The sequence below is a fragment of the Podarcis liolepis genome (assembly GCF_965112155.1).
Source record: "Podarcis liolepis genome assembly, chromosome: 3".
In the NCBI taxonomy this organism is placed as follows: domain Eukaryota; kingdom Metazoa; phylum Chordata; class Lepidosauria; order Squamata; family Lacertidae; genus Podarcis; species Podarcis liolepis.
The window spans coordinates 89,490,174-89,513,402 of NC_139557.1; the positions used below are offsets into that span (position 1 = coordinate 89,490,174).

The 23,229-nt window shown below is 45.9% G+C and overlaps 1 protein-coding gene and 1 long non-coding RNA gene across 5 annotated transcripts in view; one reads left to right on the forward strand and one right to left on the reverse strand.

The window, feature by feature from the left end:
* Positions 1–11,858, reverse strand: part of LOC310704139 (uncharacterized protein) — a 55,826-nt gene extending 43,968 nt beyond the window's left edge. For 2 of the 4 annotated variants that reach the window (XM_083497220.1, XM_083497221.1), the window contains exons 1-2: positions 10,987–11,687; positions 1,355–1,433 (exon numbers count right to left, since the gene is read on the reverse strand). In XM_083497220.1, coding sequence (XP_083353346.1) covers positions 1,355–1,433; positions 10,987–11,160 — 253 coding nt within the window. In that variant the 5' untranslated portion in view covers positions 11,161–11,687. Of the gene's footprint in view, positions 1–1,354; positions 1,434–10,986 lie in introns of all 4 variants that reach the window. The other 2 variants (XM_083497219.1, XM_083497222.1) reach the window with 2 other exon arrangements.
* Positions 11,859–17,988: 6,130 nt separating this feature from the next.
* Positions 17,989–22,955, forward strand: LOC310704155. The gene is made up of 2 exons (XR_014524607.1): positions 17,989–18,531; positions 22,717–22,955. It is a non-coding gene; the product is annotated as an uncharacterized lncRNA (long non-coding RNA).
* The last annotated feature ends 274 nt before the right edge of the window (positions 22,956–23,229 follow it).

Here is a 23,229-nt window from a genome sequence, read left to right on the forward strand (position 1 = left end):
GTCTAGTCAAAGGCGACTGTGGGGATGTGGCGTTCATCTCGCTTTCAGACTGAGGGAGCTGACATTTGTTCACAGACAGCTTTCCAAGTCATGTGGCCAGCATGACTAAACCACTTCTGGTGCAACAGAACACTGTGACAGAAACCAGAGCGCATGGAAACACTGTTTACCTTCCTGTCGCAGGGGTACCTATTTATCTACTTGCACTGGCATGCTTTCAAATTGCTATATTGGTAGAAGCTGGGACAGAGCAACAGGAGCTCATCCCATCATGGGGATTCAAACCGCCAACCTTCTGGTCGGCAAGCCCAAGGGGCTGAGTGGTTTGGACCACAGCACCACCTCCGTCCCATATGATACCTTACAAAACATCACACTGTTCCCTGTACAGAAATTCAAGCTCCATATATGAAAGAGTAAAGGAAGCAGCTCATCAGCCAGAAGAATCTAAACAAAAAGTATAAAGTATACTAGAGTGCCAATGCAGATAGAGGTCTACCATGGTGTGAATATTCTGGCTTCAGGAGAGCAGATCCCAGCTGCTTCGCTCCTCCTTGCTCATTTTACTGCTGTACTGCACTGAACCAAGCCACAGTTTGGCTTGGTGTGTCGTCTGAACCCCCACTTAGGGTTTACCTCTCCCAGATGAAGCACGGGCTGTAAGCCATGGGACAAACCTTGGTCACCGCTCATGATTAGCCTGGAGACAGCTAAACTGCAAGCCTTGTTTTGGATGACACGCTAAGCCAAACCAGCTTAGCTCAGTGCAGCATTCCAGCAAAATGAGCGAGGAGAACTGGAAGCTCCACCCAACTATGCAGTTCACTGGGTGGGCCTTGGTCCAACCACCATCATACAGCCCAGGCTACCTCCATTGTTACAAAGATAAAAATGGAGTTACTGCCCTGAGAAATCTATGGGGGTAATAAACAAGCCACACTTTGTGTTCTTGTTACAGATGGGTAGCCGTGTTGGTCTGCCATAGTCGAAATAAAAAAATTCCTTCCTGTAGCACCTTAAAGACCAACTAAGTTAGTTCTTGGTATAAGCTTTCATGTGCATGCACACTTCTTCAGATACAGGTATCTGAAGAAGTGTGCATGCACATGAAAGCTTATACCAAGAACTAACTTAGTTGGTCTTTAAGGTGCTACAGGAAGGAATTTTTTTATTTGTGTTCTTGGCGCATTTTGCAGTCTCAGAGCTACCAAACTTGGGGAAAGTTCTGTGTAGTAAGGGGTCAATGGAAGGAGTCGTATATGGTGGAAGTTACATAAAACAGAGTTGATAGAGCATGCAGGCATTGCAGATCAATAGTGGATAAGCCCTGCACCCTACGTGCTTCCCAGTTTACCTTTGTCAATCTGAGCAAGTTCCTGGTTCTCTCCCTCAGAGTCATCACTGTCTTCCTCATCACTCGGAGGATAGGAGATCTAGGAGAGAAACACATTAGGAAATAGTTTACTATAAAACAGGCATGCACACATCAGTGTAATTCTGACCCTGGTCCCTTTCGCATGCATTCTGTCCTCTTTCAGCAGTTTTTTGGTGTGTTTTTAAGGCATGCATCACATTTATATTTGACTTTTTTTTTCTTAGAACTTTATTAAGCAATCGAAATAGTTTGCAATGAAGCAAAACAAAGAATCAGGTGGCAACTTGCTATTATTGGTTGGATATGACAATGGAACATGAAGTGGTTCAATCTAAAGTCAGACAAGGAAATAGGATTATTTTTCTTGAAGGAACAACGAGGGCGAGTAATAGTGGATATGTGTATGTAATCAACACCAAATTAAATCAATGAAAATGTCTCACCCTTAAGCATAACAGCTTTCAACCTGCTGTTAACAGTATTTCTTTATGCTCTTTGCCTTTGGTTTATTTTGATTATTAATAAAAAATAAAATAACTTTCAAAAACCGCTCACCCACCCAAGCATTCTAAATAAATGTTTTATTTCTGCCGCTGCTGCTTCAGTTTTGCAAGTCACTTTTATCTATTTTTTCATTCTTGTGCTGTTGTTTTTATTATGTCATGTCAGCAGCTCGGCGGGGGGTGGAATTTGAAGGGCAAGATTTAACATTTGCTTGAACTAAATAATATCTATGCCATCTCCCTGGAGAGCTATGGGAACTGTATGACCTGGGGATAGCCAAGAATTCTATCACCTTCACCAGAATGAAACCCCCAAGAGTCTATAGACAGCCATAAAACAAATAAAACTGCCATAGTGTAATATAGATAAGCTCTTAGCTAAGCTGAATGATTACACCAGAACCCAGAGAATACAGTGGTGCCCCGCAAGACGAATGCCTCGCAAGACGGAAAACTCGCTAGACGAAAGGGTTTTCCGTTTTTTGAGCTGCTTCTCAAGACGAATTTCCCTATGGGCTTGCTTCGCAAGACGAAAAACGAAAACGTCTTGCAAGTTTGTTTCCTTTTTCTTAACACCGTTAATACAGTTGCGACTTGATTTCGAGGAGCAACTCATAGAATGCGGTGTGGTAGCCTTTTTTGAGGTTTTTGAAGACTTTGGTGATTTTTGAAGCTTTTCCAAAACTTCTTTTAAACTTTTAAAACTTTTTTTGGGGGGGTGGATTTTGGGTTGGGGCGTTTGGAATTCAAGGACTTGGTGTTGGGGAGGGGTTTGCAAGAATCTGGAAGCTTGTGTGTTTTTCTTCTGCATTTTTATGATTTTCTGTGACCATTGGGCCACTCTGCTGTTTTTTTTTAAAAAAAAATCTGGATTTGAATTTCTGTGTGGTGGGTGGCTGGGGGAACAGTTGAGGAGGGGGTTCTTCAGCAAGAAGCAAAGAGTGGAAGAGGAACCTTCTTCGAGTTGTCCCCCAGAGTCTTATAAAATGTACTGTACACTTTGTTGATTTTTAAATATTTTTCTGTCATGTTTAGAAACTTAATTTATTGTTCCTTCAATTTTTGAAATGCTCTTTACAGTATGTGTGACTTTAAAGAGCACTTAATAAACTCTTGTTGTACCAAATCTGGCTTTGTTTGGACTTTTTTTGACCATAGGAACGCATTAATTGGATTTCAATGCATTCCTATGGGATTTCGTGCTTCGCAAGATGAAAAATTCGCTAGACGAAAAAACTCGCGGAACGAATTAATTTCGTCTTGCGAGGCACCACTGTACACTGTAGTGGTTTTCCAAACAGAGATGCTATTTCAAGAGCTCGGGTCCCCTTAGATCTCACACAATCTATGTCTGAAAACTGCTGCACTGGCCACACATTCATTTCTGGACCCAATTCAAGGTGCTCTCGTTAATGTCTAAAGCCCAAAGTGATAAAGTCCCCAAATATCTGAAAGGCGGCCTTCTTCACTGCAGAACCCCTCAGGTGTTCAGGTCTATTGGGTGGATAAAAAATTAGTATTACTCTTATACAAAGGCACCCAGAAACTTTAAATAAACATTGCTCAAAGTAGAGAGTGTGCATGCCATTGCTTATATGTGGCTTAGTCAAAGAAAACCAATATATTAAGTGTGCAGACGTACACACTTTTGCACAGAAATGGGAAAGGAAAAAAAATAGGATGGAGGCTGCTATCCAGAAGCACGCATGTGCTGGATCAGGGATATGCTACTACTGTTCACAGGATTCCCTGAGCTATTGGGCTTTGTCTCAGCAGAAAGCTGCAGCTGTGTTTATTTAAGGAAGAAACTTGGACTGTAGCTGGAGGGCTTTGCTGCTGCAGCCTCGTTCACTCCTTGTCTCTGCTCAAGGCTGGAAAATTCCCAAGTTTCCTCCAATCACAATTTGGGGGTGCCATTTCCCAGTATAAGTGCATGCTGGAAAACCTAGAGGGAAAAAAGGAGTTACAAGCCTAGGGAAGCCGAGTTAATTTAAATGTTTAGATCTGGGGTAGCCAAGATGGTACCCTCCAGATGTTACAGACAACAACTCCCATCAGCCCCAGGCAACACAGCCAATGATCAGGGATTATGGGAATTGTAGTCCACAACAGCTGTGAATCTCTGACTGTGTGGCCCAGGCGGGGCCAGATTTAGGTTTGATGAGGCCCTAAGCTACTGAAGGTAATGGGGCCCTTTATATGTCTGGCTGTCCTTTGTCAACAACAAATTGTCGTTGTTTTTTTGTGTTGAATATATGCTATGTGGTAATTTATGGACCTAATAGGTATCTAAAGCCATTTGCACATAACAAAATATGTTTTTTATCATAGTAACTGTTGAACTGAAATACAATTAAGATGTATATTAATAGTGAAATACAATTAAGTATATTAATAGTAAAATAATTATTAAGCTCTGACTGTATGTAAGTTTGATTTTATTTGTTTTTTATATTATATTTAGGAAATGTACATCCAGTGGTTTTTTTCCTTTAAATTTTTTGAGGGCCCCCAAGGGAGTGGGGCCATAAGCTATAGCTTGTTTAGCTTATACAGTGGTACCTCAGGTTACATACGCTTCAGGTTACAGACTCCGCTAACCCAGAAATAGTGCTTCAGGTTAAGAACTTTGCTTCAGGATGAGAACCGAAATCGTGCTGCAGCGGCGCGGCAGCAGCAGGAGCCCCCATTAGCTAAAGTGGTGCTTCAAGTTAAGAACAGTTTCAGGTTAAGTACGGACCTCTGGAACAAATTAAGTACTTAACCTGAGGTACCACTGTACGTAAATCCAGCACTGAGCCCAGGGAACAGTGGGAAGTCGCTGAAAACCGTTGGAAGAGCTGGCCTCTTGCCAAGGGAACATGCTGAGCACAAATATTTATTGAGCAGGTTAAGCTGGTGGTGAGGGTCCTGGGGAGTTCTTGTTTAAGATGCCAGCATCATTGTTTTCTCATGACCAGGCCTCCAATGTAATAAAAACAGCCCTAAGATAACTATCTGGGGCAATTATATTGGCTCTATTGGTTGGGTGGGGCAAATAAAGGGGTTTTTTTATTTTCGTATTCGTTTTTCCGCTAACAAAGCTTGCACATGTGCACTTGGCCTAACCTGTGAATCAAGGCTGCCCATGTAAGATCTTTCGTGAGTTACGCTCAGATTGTGTGGATGGAGCATTGGCGGGTGGGGAACAGCAGGTGGTTGGACTATATGACCCTCGTGGTCCCTTCCACCGCTACCATTCTCTGATTTTCTTATTCTATATCCCCTACTTTACATAAGTTACTACAGATTGAAAAGCAGAACACTAAATGCTCGATGCAGCCATAGACAACTTCTACATATTGCCCAACAAGGGCAATGTGCTCAAAGCACAATGGACTGCTAAAACAGTCAAACAGATAGAGTAAATAAAAGTTATAATCACTGCCATTTAACACCAACCGTTCAACAGTTAACGGTGTGTGAACTGGCCTTGCCTCCAGTACTGTTTACAGGTAGTGCAATACTAAAATTAGTCCCCAAGTTCATCCAACAGAAGCAAAGAGGGAGGAAGTATTCCTCTTAAGGGAACTCGTTTTCTGAACAGGAGGGGGTGAGAATAAACTAGAACACAGATGAAGAGCAAAAGGAAGAGGGTGAGAGAAATAGCCTCTCTGGGAAATGGGAGGATGGAAACAAATCCTGTTGAGCAAGACTTTCATCAGCTGAGTGAGAAAGCTGCCTAGAGCCCAGCGGAAAGATCAAGCAACAACTGCACAACCGACCACAAGTAAATTCTGAATACTCTTGCTTCTCCAAACAATGCTCCCAAGCATCCTGTTCAACTCTGCAAATGAACCAAGTAACAAACTGCACAGGAAGGATTGTTCAGCAGACTGGGAATTGGGAGAGACAGGGAGCCAAACTGCTGTAAATGGTTAGAAAGGTCACAGTTTACAGCAAGGGAGTCTCCAAGCGAAGATGTTAACCTTGAAAGTGCTGCCTTCCAAGCTTGTGTCCAATTAGAAGAAGAAGAAGAAGAGTTTGGATTTGATATCCCGCCTTTCACTCCCTTTAAGGAGTCTCAAAGCGGCTAACATTCTCCTTTCCCTTCCTCCTCCAAAACAAACACTCTGTGAGGTGAGTGGGGCTGAGAGACTTCAAAGAAGTGTGACTGGCCCAAGGTCACCCAGCAGCTGCATGTGGAGGAGCGGAGACACGAACCTGGTTCCCCAGATTACGAGACTACCGCTCTTAACCACTACACCACACTGACTCTTAGTATGTGGGCAGGAGCCAGTGTACCAATCATTCCTGACAAAACTATTCCAAATTACGGAGTAGGCCAGGGGTAGCTGACATGGTGCTCTCTGGATGTTGTTGGGATTCTGACTCCCATCAGCCCCAGCCAGGATGGTCAATGATCAGGAATGATGGGTGTTGTGGTCAAAGGACATCTAGAAGGCACCATGTTTGCTATTCAAGTCATGGAACATGCACCTAGTTTCCCACAGGCGGCAATCACGGCCACCAACTTGGATGGCTTCAAAAGAGGAATGGACAGATTCATTAGAGAAGGCTCTCAATGGCTACTAGCAGAAATGTTTCTGAATACCAGTTGCTGGAAACTACAGGAAGGCGAGTGTTCATTCTCTGGTCCTGCTTGCAAATTTTCCTACAGGGAGCTGGTTGGTCACAGACGGAATAGGATGCTGGACTAGATGGGCCACTGGTCTGATCCAGCACTGCTCCTCTTATGGTCATAGACCATAATTCTCAACTGCTGTCATGGTGAGTTTTATCTGGGTCACCGTGCCGGTGGTAGAAGACACCCTTTCTGAAGGACTGCCATACATGCATATGGCCAGCAGAGCCAATTGAGAAGGAAGTGAAGAGAGATCAGACAAAGGAAGAAAAAGTAAAGGAAGATAAAGGAGTGTGTGTGTTTTAATGGGTACAGACCAAGAAAACAGATCGTCATGGGAAGTTCTTTTCTGTCACATATTCAACTGTGGATTGGCACTGGATTTCTTCCTTGTTTGTTCACTCTCATAATTGTAAATTTGCTGTTACTTGCCTAAATCCGTAGCATGGAGAAATATTGTTAAACATCTGTAAGACTAAAGAGCAGCTGCCAATCTGTCACTCCCTGTCTACAGCTGAGGTCTGTGCCCATTTGGTCTGGGTGGATTTAACCAGCCAACTTCTGCATTTACACAGGGTGGTTGTAGCAACCGTTGCATGTATGATCCCTATCTTGAGAAAAACAAGCACTTGAACTGCACCAAGTACAATTAGACAACAGGCAGCACCCAGAACTCCTGCTTCAGAACTCAGAGGTGGAACCATGCAAGGTTAAAAAAAGGAGGAGCTGTGTCTAGCTCAATAATGTTTGCTCACTGGTGCTCAACCCAACAGTTGACACAAGGGCAGAGGAACATTCTTCCTTCTTGCAAGGATAAGGAAACAGGCTGTCTTCTGGCGCAGTCATGTCACGGATAAGAGTTTGCAACTACCCTGGCAACTCTCCCTCCACCTCTTCTCAGGAAAACTCCCTTTACACTGTGATAAACCAGAGCCCTAGGATCAAGGAATCAAACACCCACACCTTAAGATAGCATAGAGATCCAATTATGCCGCTTAAGTTCACACAAGGATAACATGGCTGCAGAATGACCTCGCAGGAATGGAGGCACAGATTAATGGGGGTGCTATCTTTAATAAAACCTAAGCCCTCTTAAGGGGTTGCAAGGAGAGCAATGGGATTATGTGAGGGGGGTGGTCTGGATGAGTGCTAGCTCCACCCCTTCCACCACCAACCTTCGTCGCCTTCCAACTTGTGAACATGAGTGTCTGAGATGGAGAGTGTTCTGGATCCATGGAAAATTGGGGTGCTAAAACATGCAGGGAGCCACTACAGACACAGAAGGCTCTCTACTGCGATGGAAAGTGGAAAAGCAGTAAGAACATTTATACATATTTCCCCCCTCAAATGCTCTCATTGTCCTCTTTTCAACTCTTGGAAGAGGGCTGTATCCTGATGTTTTAGACTACAGCTCCCAGGGCCAACAGAAATTGTAGTCCAAAACATCTGGACCGTACCAAGTTGGAGAAAGGTAACCTAGATGATTCTAACAACCATTCTGACTGAAAGGGAGCGGCTTTCCTAACACCACCAGCAAGTTTATGGCCAAGTGGAGATTTGGACCACACTTCCAAGCTCACATTTTGCACTTTTGGGGAACACACAGTCACCCATGCTTTCTGTTTAAGCAGTTGTCTATTAGGACAGAGAAAGAACGAATATACAAAGACAAACATGATTTCAAAAGACGAATGCGGGGAAACTTACCTATGGAATTAACTGCTCCAGGATGAGGTTTTGGCCAAGTATATAAACATGAATTTCTAAAGAGAGATTTTGAACCATGCATACTTTCTCATGGCTCATGCTTATTATATTTTTCTTCCCCCTATGCGAATACAAGCATGTATTCCCAGGTGTTAGGAGAGGAGGATGGTGGCGGTCTACCCGCCCTCAAGGTTTCAGATTACATGAGATTATTCCTCGGAGGCAAACTTCTCTCTCTGGGTATTGGTTTATAGAAAGTTCCTAATATCTATTACTTTTTTGCAGGTTACATCTTGGAGGTATCCAAGACCAGTTTGAGGTTGGACAACCAGAAGTGTAACAGGCATCAAATAGTCTATCCTCTTCTTGCACAGCAATAGCAATACAGCTGCCCCCATGCAAATATGCCAGTTGATTCAAGGGTGCTGTCTTTATTTTAAAACATCACGTTGTCAAAAGTTCAGTGTTTCTATAGTTGGGTGTGAAGGAGCACCAATCTTTCTACTCCTCTGGCCATTCTGACGACTGCAAACTATTCACTTTTGCAGCTGCTGACAACAAAGTCTGCAACATCATAGCCTAGGCTATGATTCTTTGTGTGATGCTCAGGTGAGAGACAACCCTATAAACTGACTTTTGTGTACAACTGTAGTTACTTTGGGGCACACCTCCATGAAACAGACCCAACAGAGATTATAGATTCTGTCCCATAAAATATATTTTTTCAAAATTGTATTTACTACCAGCTAAATCCAGGACTACAATCATTTATCCAAGTGAAACAAAACATATTAATATGCCAGCTAGCCCACAACCACTGGATATGAAGAGACATTTGAACACCAGGCACCATTTTGTTCTCAGAAGTGTACACTTTACTGTGTCCCTTTATGAAGTGGGCAGCATCATTATTTCCATCTGCTTTTTTTTAAAAAAGCAAAAGTTACTAATTTCTACTTGCCTATGTTCAGAAGTTTGTTTCAACACTCCAAGCCCGACTCAGTGCTATTAACTAGAAGCTATACTAAGAACCAGAGGCCTACTGTATATATTCCCCATTCCAAGACATATTTATCTGGAGGGGGAGGGAAGAGGGGAGAGAAATCAAGTTTGAACAAATGCTGAACTTTTTCTGTTCTCCAGCTTGAGCAAGTCTCCAACGCCTTTTCCTCTCCAACTGTGTTCTTTTGAGAAGAAGCAGTGGCAGCTTTACAAGAACTTGTGCTAATTCCTTCAGGACAGCTGCTTAAAACCAAAGCTTGGCACAAAAACTTGACAGACCCTGGGTCTAGAAAGCCACTCTAGACCCACACATGCAAGGTATAAGGGCAGACCTCAACACTGCTCAGAATAGGCAGTCACAATTCCACCCCCAGCTAGCTCCCACCCAGACACTGCTCTCCTAGAGACGCCTGGAAACCCTTTGACTTCAGATAGCATGGCCAAGCAGTGGCGTAGCGTGGGTTGTCAGCACCCAGGGCAAGGCAAGTAATTTGCGCCCACTAACCCCCAGATGTTGCGCCCGGTGCGGCCGGCCCCCCCTGCACCCCCCACGCTACACCACTGTGGCCAAGTTCACTGTGGAGTCTGGAAGAACTTTGTCTACGGCAGGCTTCCCCAACACGGTGCCCTCCAAATGCTCTGGACTACATCTCTCAGCACACCCATGCTGGCTGAGGGTTATCTAGAGCACCCACACCTCACTGGGCCCTAATCAAATGTTATATTGGGGGGGAGGCAGGAAAAGTAGTCTGGCCCTGCAGACGGGAGGGAGGCCACATTTGAAGTACATGGTCTCCTCCAAAAATTCCTGGGAACTGTCATTTGTTAAGGGTCCTGGGAAGTGTGGCTTTACTACACTTTCCAGGAATCTTTGGGAGAAGCTTTTGAATAAATGTGCATGCAATGTGCCACAAGCATATGGTGCAGATGTGTCTGGAGTCCCTAGCCTTTATGAACTCACTGACAATATCCAGACAGACACAGGCAAGTCCATAAAAATGAATTAACTTGCTCAGTAATTTACCAACAAAGAGAGCTGTAAGGGGCAGGTAAAAGGTACGGCCTGATCCACTCATGTTTACTCAGAAGTCAGTCCTGCAGAGCTCAAAGGCTTGCTCTTAAGCAAGCACCAGACTGTAACTATACCATGCAATCCTAAACATGTTTAGCCACAACAAGTAATTTCCACTGTTTGTTTTGTTTTGTTTTATTGGGGGGGGGGGGGAGATATGCTTACTCTCAAGTAATTTGGAAATATCTACAGACTTAGAAAAGACAAGTGCAGTCAAAACCCGTGCCTAGCAAAGCACTTCACCAACTTCTAAATATTTCCCAAATGTTTTATTCATTTATTTTCAGAGTGGCACAGCCCCCTCTCTTTGCAGGAGCCATTCTCAACATCAAAAAAATGTCTCCCTTCCAATATAATCCGCAACACACAAAATATGCACTTTGCTAATAACCCTTGCATCCACACAGTGCACTTTTCGAGGCTCGAGGCTGTCCAAGGAAGTGCAAGGCCTCCTCCATCCCTTGAGCTGCTGTGTGGACAAAGACAACCTGGCCCTCGAAAGGAACAGGCCTTATTCAAGTGCATACGCAGCTCTCACGGTTAACTCGTGCCACGACCAGGATGCGAAAGGGAGAAAACGAGCCCTGGCCATGCTAACAAGAACAGTATAGAGTTTCTGCAATCAGTACAGCTCAACGCAAAAATAAAAAATGAGACGTGCTTTGGAATATACAACCAACTCCGCGCTCCCTTTTTTTTTTACCTTTAACTGGAAGGGCTGGATCTCATTCAAACTCTGATTCCTGAGCTTCTTCGTGAGGATCTTGAGCATGGTACAAATCCAGAGAGCCGGGAAAGAGTTAAGCACCCACGCACATCTAGATCGGCTGCTGCCGCCGCCGCCGCCACGCTTGGAGGCACTCAGAATAGCTTGCATTCAGCAACTTCAGGTACACACAACTTGTAGCTTGGAGAGGGCAGGATCTGCAGAGAGAAATTCGATCTTGCGCCCCTTTCCTTCCAGACAACAGCCTGGATGGGTCTGGGTTTTGCTGATGAAAAATACTGCCACGCACAGTCTTTGGTTGTTGTCCCCCCCGCCCCTTCCTTTTCTTCCAACACGTATAGATATTACACAGCAAATCCTTTCATTTGCTTCGCAGGCTGCGGAGGCAGCCGAGGTAAAGGAGCAGCTATAGCGGAGCTTAGCAAGAGAGGCAAAAGGGGAGCAGCAGCAAGAACTTAGGAAGAGATGAGCGAGCTCTCCCAGCAGAGGCCCGGGGCTCCGCTCATGGCAGCGGGTCTAACGTGCCATGCTGCTCACTCGCTTCCCCGTCGCCGGCAGCCCCTGGCCAGCATCGCTCCTCCTGGGCACACGCGCTCTTCCTCCCTCGCGCACCCGGCCCGGCTCCTTTTTCTGTCTTCCACGCTCCCTTCTCGCTGCTTTCGAGCTGTGTGAAACTTGTAACAAACAGAACACGCTTCCGAGGCGCCCATTGGCCCGGCCGAGGAGGACTGTGTCAATTTCAGTGGGCGGGGCTTCCATTTAAAGGGAAACCAAAAGGAAGAAGGGGAAAGTCGCCTTTCACGCGCGCGCGCACCCTCCCTCCGGGCTGGGAGATCCAGAGGCGCCGGATGCCATAAGCCCTGGCAGCTGCAGATCCTTAAATCCGAAAGGATCCCCCACCACTCTTGAGACGAGGGCTGGGGATCACTAGCAGCATACTGTGTGTGTGTGTGTGTGTGTGTGCGCACACACACACACACATATTTGTGTGTGTGTGTGTGTGTGTGTGTGTGTATGTGTGCATAAAAGGGTAAAGGGACCCCTGACCATTAGGTCCAGTCGTGGCCGACTCTGGGGTTGTGGTGCTCATCTCGCTTTATTGGCCAAGGGAGCCGGCGTATAGCTTCCGGGTCATGTGGCCAGCACGACTAAGCCACTTCTGGCGAACCAGAGCAGCACACAGAAACTGCTGTTTACCTTCCCGCCGGAGCGGAACCTATTTATCTACTTGCACTTTGACGTGCTTTCGAACTGCTAGGTTGGCAGGAGCAGGGACCGAGCAACGGGAGCTCACCCCGTCACAGGGATTCGAACCACCAACCTTCTGATCGGCAAGTCCTAGGCTCTCTGGATTTTAAAAGTTTTATTCAGCACTTCAGAAAGTTTGCTCTGCATCCTAGTAGGATGCCATGAATCACTAACGTTGTATATTTATTACAGAGACTAACAAAACAGAGATTCATTATTTCCAGCACAATGTGAAGACAGAAGCTGAAATGCTTTGCTAGCAATAACTGATCTATTTTGTTAGCCGCTGTATTTTTGTATAGCACCCATGAATGTGCGTACGATGAAGAGCCTTGTGGCACCTTCAGAACTAACAAATTCATTATGGCATTAGCTTCAGTGGCCTACACTCCAGCAGAGAATTGTAGGGTTGGAAGAGACCTCCAGAGTCATCTAGTCCAACCCCTGCAATGAAGGAATCTCAACTTAAAAACCTCCGAGGAAGGAGAGTCCACCACCTTCCCAGGGAGTTCGTTCCACTATCAAACAGCTCCTACCATCAGAAAGTACTTCTGGATGATTAGTAGGAATCTATTTTCTTGTAACTTGAAGCCATTGGATTGGGTCGTACCCTCCAGAGGAGGAGAAAAGAAGCTTACCGTATTTTTCGTTCTATAGGACGCACATTTCCGCCTCAAAAAATTAAGGGGAAATGTGTGTGTGTCCTATAGAGCGAATGCAGGCTGTACCGCTAAGCCCAAAGCCAGAACAGGAAGACGGAGCACTGCGGAGCGCTCCGTCTCGCTGCTCTAGCTTGGGGACGGCTGCGCGCAAACCTCTGCAGGGCAGCAGGGTGCCTTCACCCCGCTGTCCTGCAGAAGCTAGCAAAGCTGTTCCCAAGCCAGAACAGTGAGATGGAGGGCTCCGTCTCGCTGTTCTAGCTTGGGGATGGCTGTGCGCAAACCTCTGCAGGGCAGCGGGGCGCTGCGCTCCAAAGACTTCAGGGATCTTCAGGGATCAAGCTCTGGTGAATGTACCTTGAACGCACCTTGTTTTAGAGGGGGAGAACAAGAAAAAAAAATTCCCTGTTCTCCCCCTCCTATGGTCCGGTGCGTCCTTTGGTCCGGTGCATCCAATGGCGCGAAAAATATGGGACTTCCATCTGACAGCCCTTTAGATACTTGAAGATGCCTATCATATCTCCTCTCAGTCTCCACTTTTCCAGGATAACACACGCAGCTCCTTCAACTGCTCCTCATAGGGCTTGGTTTCCAGACCCTTGATCATCTTGGTTGCCCTCCTCTTCACAGTACTCCAGGGTGTGAGCTGAATAAGCCCTTGGTCACCCTCCTCTGCAAACATTCCAGCTTGTCAATATTATTCTTAAATGGTGGTGCCCAGAACTGGACACAGTACTCCAGATGTGGCTGGCCTGACCAAGGCAGAATAGAGAAGGACTATTACTTCACTTGATTGGGACACTATACTTCCGTTGATGCAGCCTAGAAAAGCATTAGCTGTCTCACACTGTTGGCTCATGTTAAGCTTTTGGTCTACTAAAACACCTAGATCCTTTTCACATGTAGGACTGGCAAGCCAGATGTCCCCCATCTTTTATTTATGCAGCTTGTTCTTCCAGCCTAAGTGCAAAAACTTACATTTGTCCCTATTGTCAGTTCACCAATCTGTTTAAGGTTACATTGAATCTTGATTCTGTCTTCTGCAGCATTAGCTTCCCCCTCCCAGTTTGGTATCATTTGCAAATGTGATGAGCATCTCTTCAATCCTTTCATCCAAGTCATTTATAAAGACGTTGACAGTCAGGTTGTACATCCATAGCAGTGACCAGAGGAGGAATGACCTCTCAGACGCCTTTATCTGCCCCAGCTGCAACAAAACATCTCTCTCCCATATCAGTTTCTACAGACACAGCAGGTGTTGTAGCCTTCCAACAGTTTGACTTCACCCCCAAAGGCGCACTCCTCCCCTGTCTCCCAAGAAATATGAATTCCAATGAACGATGGGCCCAGGAACGAACCCTGCAGCACCCCACTTGTCACTTTCCCCCAGGATGACGGGGAACCCTTAGTGAGCACTCTTTGGGTTGGGTCAGTCATCCAACTACATATCCACCTAACAGTTACCTCATCCAGTCCACATTTTACCAGCTGTTCTGTAGTGAGGCAGTATACAGATGATAGCTTTTTAGAGACTGGCACCGCAATACTCTATGCATCTTTCCTGAGAAGTAAGCACTGCTGCATTCATCAGAGCTTATTTTCTAGTGCAGGGATAGTCAGCAGGGTGCCCTCTAGGTGTTTTGGACGGCAGCTGTCATCAGCTAGCATGGCCAATGGGTAGGGCTGGTGGGAGTTGTCAGTGCAAAATATCTGGAGGCCACCATGTTGACTAGCCCAGTAGTGTATTTAGAACTCCACTGCTGGTAGAGTTGTCCCTGGGCATGGTGTCTCACCATGGTATCTAACCGAACTTATGTTTGGCATGATTTCCCCCTCCCCCCGCCACCCAAAAAAGCCAGAACTATGCCTAAAGAAGCATGTTTAACTAAATGAAAGGATAGGTACATTTCTACGTAACTACATATGTGTGCACGTGCTCCTTTTAAAGGCAAAGACAGACTACCATTCTGATCAGAGAACATTGCCACACTCAGTTTGCTTATTCAGGAGACTAGGGCAACCAGCATGGGGGGAGGAAATCCTCAAAAATTATTGGAAAGCATTAAAAATACTCAATTAACTGAGGTTCTGCCCCCTCTAGCCAAAGCCTGCCCCCCGTAATGTCCTCTTTGGGGAGGGATTTTTACCCGTTATCTCCCCCCGAAAGCTCAACAACTTTTGGGGTCGATCTCTCTCCAAAAAAGGCTCACCCTACCAAAAATCCTGGCCATGCCCAAGGGAACTAGCTGCAACTAGGAAGGCAGAGCAAGGACATTCTCCTTCCTTGAAAAAGGGTACCACTTGTACCCTTACAGATTGCAAAAGTACAGCAGGCTTAAAAGGGGAAGTTACACCAGAGCAATGTTTGTCATACACAGCCTTGTGGTGTGTCCTCTTGAAGAACCCAGGCAGGAGCGCCAAAGGAAATTTGCTAATGACCTTGCGAATACTCCCTGAGCACCGTTATTATCCGATGGGTGCTGGGCACTCTGTGCAGAGCGGAGCAGCTCCATGCCATAATTATTATCTCACGGCTGTTCATCTGTCGAGTTCCAGCAGGTCCTGAGCTAAGGTCCTTTGAGCTGAAGAACAAAGGCACTTACCAGTGAACTGTTCCAGGAAACCTTGCAGTATATGACGATCATTCTGTTGTTCAGATCTGGTCTGAAGGCACACAAGGCCATTGTCTTGCTGGAGCTATACTAACCTGGGTCTGGGTAGTGCCTGGAGTGGATGAGTGTCTGGGAACCATCCTACCTTAGATTCCATGAAGGATGAAAGGTGGGAAATAATTGTAAGAAAATAAATAAAGGGCACTGTAGTTCAAGCCTTGGCTGTTTATGAGATTCACATGCTGTTCCTGTTTTTGGAAACACTCCCATGAGCTAGTAGATGGATTGGTATTTCATTTCAAGCGAATATTTTACATTGGCTTTTTAGTTGTTATTATTCACCCCAAGACTTCTGGAGCAGGATGTCTACACACACCCCAATAAATAAAAAATCAAAGGCCTAAATTAAATACTCAGATTTTCTTATGACTTACAAGTAGGGCCATGTCAATGTAAAGTTCATCCAAATATCTCAATATACAATGCTAGATGTTCCCAAAGGCTAATCAGACTTAACCAAATAGCTGACTGTATAAACATTTGAAATTGTAGTGAATTAAGAATCAAAATGGAGGCATATGCTATCAACAGTGTAACAGATTCTGAACTTAAAAATGGAAAGCGCAGTGCTGGTGGTCAACAAAAGGGGTTTAAAGACTCTCTCAAGGCAAATCTAAAAAAAATGTAGTATAAACACAGACAACTGGGAAACACTGACCTGTGAGTGCTCCAGTTGGAGAACAGCCTTTACCAAAGGTGTCATGGGCTTTGAAGCTGCTCGAACTCAGGACGAAAGAGAGAAACGTGCTAAGAGGAAGACATGCTTGGCAAACCATCATCATGATCACCTCCTGCCCGGAAAGCTATGACCCCACTGTGGAAGGACGTGTGGATCCAGAATTGGCCTCCACAGTCACTTATGGACTCACTGTTAAGACCCTGTTTATGGAAGAGAATCTTACTTGGCTATGAGTGATCGCCAAAGAGAGAAGAGATTATTTTCGTGCCATGTTTTTTTAGGAAGAAGAAAAAAAGCCTCTCGCCAAAGAACAGAGAGGGGCATTTAAAATCCAGCTATTAACACTTAACATCCAATCCCTGGCACTTTTAACTAAGCCAGTCACCATGCCACTGCAAGAAGCCTCCTAGACTCCTAAGAGATGTGTATCAGGAGGTGGTGATTCAAGAAGGGCAGCTTCTTCAGTTGAACAGTATCCATGCATCACAGAGAACTTGATCATCATGCAAGCCTAATGGAGGGTGGGTGGGAAGAGAAGAGCTCTCGTGGAAGAAGGAAAGTCTACTCTGGGGACATCTCCTCCAGATGTTGTTGGACTCCGGCTCCCATCATCCCTGGCCATCGGCCATGCTGGCTGGGTCAGATGGGAGTCTGATGGACTGTTAGTGTTTGAAGGGATACAATGCTATAGCCACCAATGGTCAGCTCATTCCATTTCATCACTCCTAATTGATTTCCCCTCCCAATCCCAAGGGAATCAAAGGAATTGTGAAACGGAACAAGCATCGTCTGGTTTAGAAAGTGTCACTCCTAAGGGAAGAGGCATTCTTTGTTGCCATTTTAAGGACAAAAAGTGTAATAGCATCTGTTGATGTATATGAAAATATGCAAGCATTTTCATTTGAGAGGGGAAGTAAAATTCAAATCAACTCCCAGCTCTGTTTTGTTGAGGGTTCTTTCCCTCGTTTTTGACTAATCCTTCTCCTCTGCCTTTAGGAAGAACAAGACAACAACATACATTTTAAAAAGTGATGGGGGGAATTTCTCCATGCCAGAGGGCTCAAGCACCATCTAGCGGCATCATCCATTCATTACATTGTCAATGAACATTGTTCCAAGTGTCAAAATCGGAACCCGTCATGAGCAACAAACTATACCCCACATAAAATACGAATTCAGCTGTGTCTGTGTAACACACAAAAATAAATGAATACACGTTTGAGATAATTAAGACAGGGCAGAAACTAAAGTTGTATTTGGCCCTAACCGTGGTTTTCAAAAGCTTTTCAAAAAAGTGAAGTAGCAGTTGGGGTGGAGGGTGAATTTGGGCCTGAATTTAACTGTTAATCATCCTGTTTATGTTCAAGAGAAGAAGCATGGGGTTGTAGTAGTATTACTCATAATATGCAAAAACAATAAAAATAAACCACCTTCAATTTTCAAAAACCATTTTTTGTCCCCATCCTACGAAGGCCACACTGAGACCAAGGAAACCAACAGGTAGTGCCACCCCTTGGGCACCTTTGCCTCAGTCTGCTTCTCCTGGTGCTCTTCCCTCTCTCCCCCTCCCACTAATAACTGCTTCTTTCCCCTCAGCCACCATGTCCTTTTGTGACATCAGAGGCAGTTTGTAGCTAATGGCAACAGCGCAACCTTCCTAGACCTGATGGTTGCGGGGGCACCACAGCAGTGAGTTGCTTCTTATTAAAAAAATATTTACAGTTCAACCTTCATATGTACTGTTACCTATTTGTGCCCCAACTTCAACCCACAAATATCCCCTGGCTTTTGTCAACTGGCTTCTGAAAGTGAATTTCAACGAGCGTAAATCTACAAACATCCACCTGCTTCAGCCTCATGGCATTTCACTGATATCTGAATGAGAACCCATTGGCTTCCACCCACTAACATCTTCCAGGTTCAGTTAGGTCCATCACTAGATGTGAGCCAGTTTCTGACAATGAGTGCCAGCCACCTTCAAGACCCAACTCTGCTCAGCAAGTGAACTTGCCTTATTATCGTTCCACAGCATCCCACAGCTAGACGATTGCTTCTGTCCGTCTGCTGATTCCCCTCCTCCAAGTAGCAAAATGGGCAACACTTCCTGTCCCAGCTGTTGCCCACTGTGATCTGTTGGGAAAGAGGAAAGGGCTCACTTTTATACCCACCCAGTTGCCATGGGCCTTTGTGATGTCACAGGTAGTCCGTAGCCAATGGCAACCGCTGGGGATGCATCACCAGAATCTCCTCAGGCCTCACAATGGTAGGTGCACCTCAGCAGTGATTTATTTGCATGCTTGTTTATTATTAGAATCATAGACCTGTAGGGACCCTAGGAGTCATCTACAGGAATCATAGCTGAAGAATCTCTGACAGAGGGCCACCCAACCTCTGTTTAGAAACCTCCATTGAGGAGAGTCAGCCACCTTCCAAGGCAGTTCATTCCACAGTCAAACAGCTCTCACTGTCAGAAAATTCCTCCTAGTTTTTAGCCAGAATCTCCTTTCTTGTAATTGTCATCCATTGGCCCAGGTCCACAACAACTCTCTTCCTCTCCCGTATGACAACATTAGCTGGAAAGGAAAGGGGGGAACCTGGGCTCTTCCTGTTCCCGACAGCCATGGAGGCAGTGTTGCAACCCATCCTGTATAATACAGGATCGTCCTGTCTTTCAGTGTAAAATGCTACATCCTGTATTGATTCATTGCAGGACAGTGTTTGTCCCATATTTCTGCATTCTGCTATGTACTCTTTCTCTCAGCCAAGTAGAGGATCCTTTCCTCATCCTGCCTCCAAGGAGCACCAAACCAGGGCAAGGCTTTCATGTTGTTGCTTCCAGTTCCCTGCTGTTTTGGCTGAATTAAGGCAGCCATCTGCAGAGCTGCAGCCTGTGAGCTCTGGGCCCCGTCCTTCAAGGAGGAACAGGTTCTGAGGCTCTAGAAGCAAGCCGCTTTGTGTCAGCGTAGCCCAGAAGCCCCATTTCCAAACAAAGTTATCTGCATGACATTTGAAAGAGGAGGGTTGGGGGTGAAATAGCTCTCCACAAGGATTGCTCCCCACCTAATATTTTCTCTCTCTTTCAGAAATTTAACAAAGCTCATTCCCTCGTCAGAATATGCCCTCCCCCATTTATTTACTTATTTGCCCTGGCCTGCATGTATTGCTGTACATGCGCATTTACATGAAAGGGTGCATGAAATGTCATGTATTTAAGGTCTGTGCAGCAAAGCACAGACAGATTTACAAATTCATGTGTATGTGTGTGTGGCAAATTCCAGAGGGGCCACCCTGTTAGGCTGCAATAGATTGTAATGCATTGCTTAGTCTGCATCAGGTGAAAAAAAGCCACCCCTGCATCCCCCCCCCCCGCCAGTATTTTGCCAAAACAATGGTGGCAACTGTAAGTGGAAGCTGCTCCAGCTCTGGCTTCTTGGCTTCTTACTTACAACTCCAATGGTTGTACCGACTGACAGCTTCCTCCTCTTTAGTTTCAGTTTTGTACAACACAGCAGGGAGGAGGAGGGTCGGATCAGAAGCAGAAGGAGGTGGTTCTGCCTGTCATTGGCTCAGGTGGCACCTACCCTTGATTTCCCTGCCTTCTGCCCTCTGGAATACCTCCTCTAAAAGTGTAGGCCATAGTTGAAGGACCTGCAAGAGAAGGAAACCACAGGAGCAAAATGCATATGTTTTTATGCTGGAAAGCTCTCCAGCCAGGTAAACTGCAAACATGGAAAGGCAACCCAAACATAAGCCGCCTGTGGCATAGTTCGAGTTTCTGTTATGAGAAGGGCTGAACGGCAAGGGGCAGCATAAGACCTTCACACTCACTCCTAATTTATGAAATGTGCAATTGTCACCAGAGGGCAGCAAAGGAGCATTAATGCTTGCTGATTTGCGGCCAGTAGATGTGTTACAAGAGAAAAGGAGCTGAAGAGGTTATGGAGGGCATTCAGAACTGATTTCTTCTGCAAAGTGATGTTACCTGTCGCAGAGCTGGAAGTAGGAGCGGAGCAGGCTGCCTCAGAAGGTGGTAGACTTTCCCCTGTTGAAGTTGTGTAAGCCGAGGCTAGATGACTACATGTCAGAGATGCTGTAGCAGTGAACTTCCTGCATGGACAGGGTTGAACTAGATGGCGTTTGAGGTTCCTTCCAACTCTATGATCCTAAAATACCTATTTGCAGCAGGCTTGGCTCACCTGTGGCCTGCGAAATGTGATTGGACTTCAAATCCCATCAGCCCTGGCCAGCATGTGCCCTAGTCAGGGATGATGGGAGTTGCAGTTCCAGCAACATTGGGTGAGAGGGAGACACACAGGTGAGCCACTCCTGCCCTATGGGGTCAAAGTTCTTTCAGGGTCTTTCAACACACCCTGTTTGTTTTTTTTTTTAATGTTCAGTTCATATTAAGCATTAGCTAGAAAAGGCTTGAATTATCCAAAAGCATAGCTACCTGAGTTCTCTCCATGAAGCTTAAAATAAGCTGCAGAGCTTCCTTTTACTGAGGATCACCTCCCCACCAAGTGGTGGCTGGTGTGCACTGGGAGAAGGCATAGCAAAAGGCAGGAGGACCAACACTAGGTGGAACTAGAGCCAATAACAGGCAGAGTCAAGCAATTCTGTCCCCCAGCCAGCTCCCTGCTGAGTTCTATGAGGGCAAAACTGACACCAAGGAAGAGGACGCAGACAAGCAGTGCCACTCCCTGAACTGGTTGCCTGTAAAAAAAGAAGGCAGGCAGGTTGGAGCTGGCTGAGAGCAAACTGAGGCTGAGGGGGCAATGCTCCATTTTCCCTAATAAGCCAGCCTACACTGGGCTCTCCAGACTGGGTTTTATGTTTGGCTTTTCATAGGCGTTTCCTGGAAAAAGTCATTGATAGTGCAATAGTGGTGGATTGATACTGGACTGTCCGCACATCGTTCTGCTTTATTAGTTGTTCTGCAATGCCTCCCCAGTGTTCCTGTCTGGAGAGGCACTCTTCTGCTGCAGCGCAACAAAAGCAGGATGAAAAATAAACTGGGACGTTCGTGGTCCAGAAAGTTACAGGGGGAAGTTTCTGCTCTGAAACACCTGAAGGCACAAACTGTTATCAAAAGTGAGACCCCATATAACTGCCCTGATACCCTCATGAGGAAATCATCAGGAATGCTCAATAAAAAAGATGTTTGGGAGGGACCCTGAGTCAGACCAGGGGCCATTTAGCTAACTCGCTGCTATCTATCCTGACTGGCAGCAGATCTCCCCAGGTAATGTTCTTTTCCTAGCCCTTCCACCCAAAAGGCTTTTGCTGGCAACGTCAGAGATTGAATTTGGCCTTTCAAACATATGCTCTGCCACTGAGTCATCGCCTCCTCTGGGATTATTCCTAACCTTTTCTGGGTTCACCCTGTCCGCTTATCAACTGATACGCCACACGTGAGCTTACCTGCGAGGCGATTGCTTGGGTGCATGTATCCATGCTCTGGTAACCATTTAGAGCAGGAGAGGGGATTTCTTCTCCCCTCCCAATGTTCCTGAACTGCAACTCCCATGAGCCCTAGCAAGCATGCCAATAGCCAGGGAGGATGGGAGTTGTAGTTCAGCAACATCTGGAGGGCCAAGATTCTCCACACCTGATTTAAGAGTACGTGTTGAAAAATGTGTTGCCATTAACAAAGACCCAGAAGCTACCATGATCCAGAACAGGGCTGCAAGGTTATTAACCTGGGCAGTTTGATCATATGGTGCCTGTGTTTTATCAGTTGCACTGGCTCCATGTTGACTTCTGGTCCCAAATGCTGGGTTAAGCCCTTAAAGATCTCAATGGCTTGGGACCAAGTGGCCTGAAATACTGTTTACCTCTATATTCACTTACCTGGAACTTAAGATCCTTTCCAGAGGACCTGCTTAAGTGCCTGCACCAAATGGAGGCGGGCGACCGCTAGGGAGAGCGCCTTTTCAGTAGTGGCACCCCGGTTGGGAACAGCCTTCCCTGGGAGGCTGGCTTGGTGCCATCTCTGTGGTCTTTGAGACCTTTCTGTTCATCCAGGCCTTTTAAATAACTTACATAGCAGGAGCCACTCAGTGTATCTTGTGGAAGATTGTTAGTACTGTCTATGACACTGACTGGCAGTGTCTCTCTCTCTTTCCCAGCCCTACCTGGAGACACCATATGGGGACTGAAGCTAGGACCTTCTGCATGCCAAGCATGCCCTGCCCTGTGTGTGCTGACTTCGGAGTCAGCCCCATTGGCCTCAAGGGGACATACTTCCTAGTCAACATGCATCAGACTGAGTGGTAAAGCAGCCCTCCCTTAGCGCAATGACCTCTTGCAGGGCTGATCTTGGGGAACAAGAGGTTTTAAAAATGTGGCATACTGAATCTGGTGAGCCATTGTCTGTTGAGCAAAGGCTGAGCTTACCTCTATATAGAAAGGGAAAGGTGTAATATTGCTTTATCTGTCCTTGCTTTAGAACAATGGAAGCAGAGAGAGGGTGGAGAGGCTGGTGGGGTTCTGACAAGTGTTGATCTCCCAGCTAACCAAGCCGAAGAGCCACCGAGGTACCCTGCTGTGCAAACTGCTGCTTATAGGAGACGTTGTCAATTCAATCTCCTGCCAAGTGTTACCTGATTTAAAGGGAGAGTCGGTGGAAGCACCCGAGGAACCTTCGGTGCAGAAAGAGATTGATTATGGAATAAAATTATAACATTATAGCTCTGAGCATGTCTTCATACCCAATCTGTAGAAGATGATTGCATCCCAATCAATTTATGGCTACCAGTTTTCAACAACAACCCCCCCCCCCAAATCTCCACCCACCCCCCCACTTTAGCTTCTCTCTGAAAATCTTCGAGGTGGAATGAGCTTGTCCAACATTTTTCTTTGGAGGTTTTTTAAACCCGTCTTTGCTTTCCACCATGGACAGCTTGACGGTTGCATTTGTGCAAAGCGAGGAAAAGGACAAAAAGCAGCTGCAAGTTAAGGA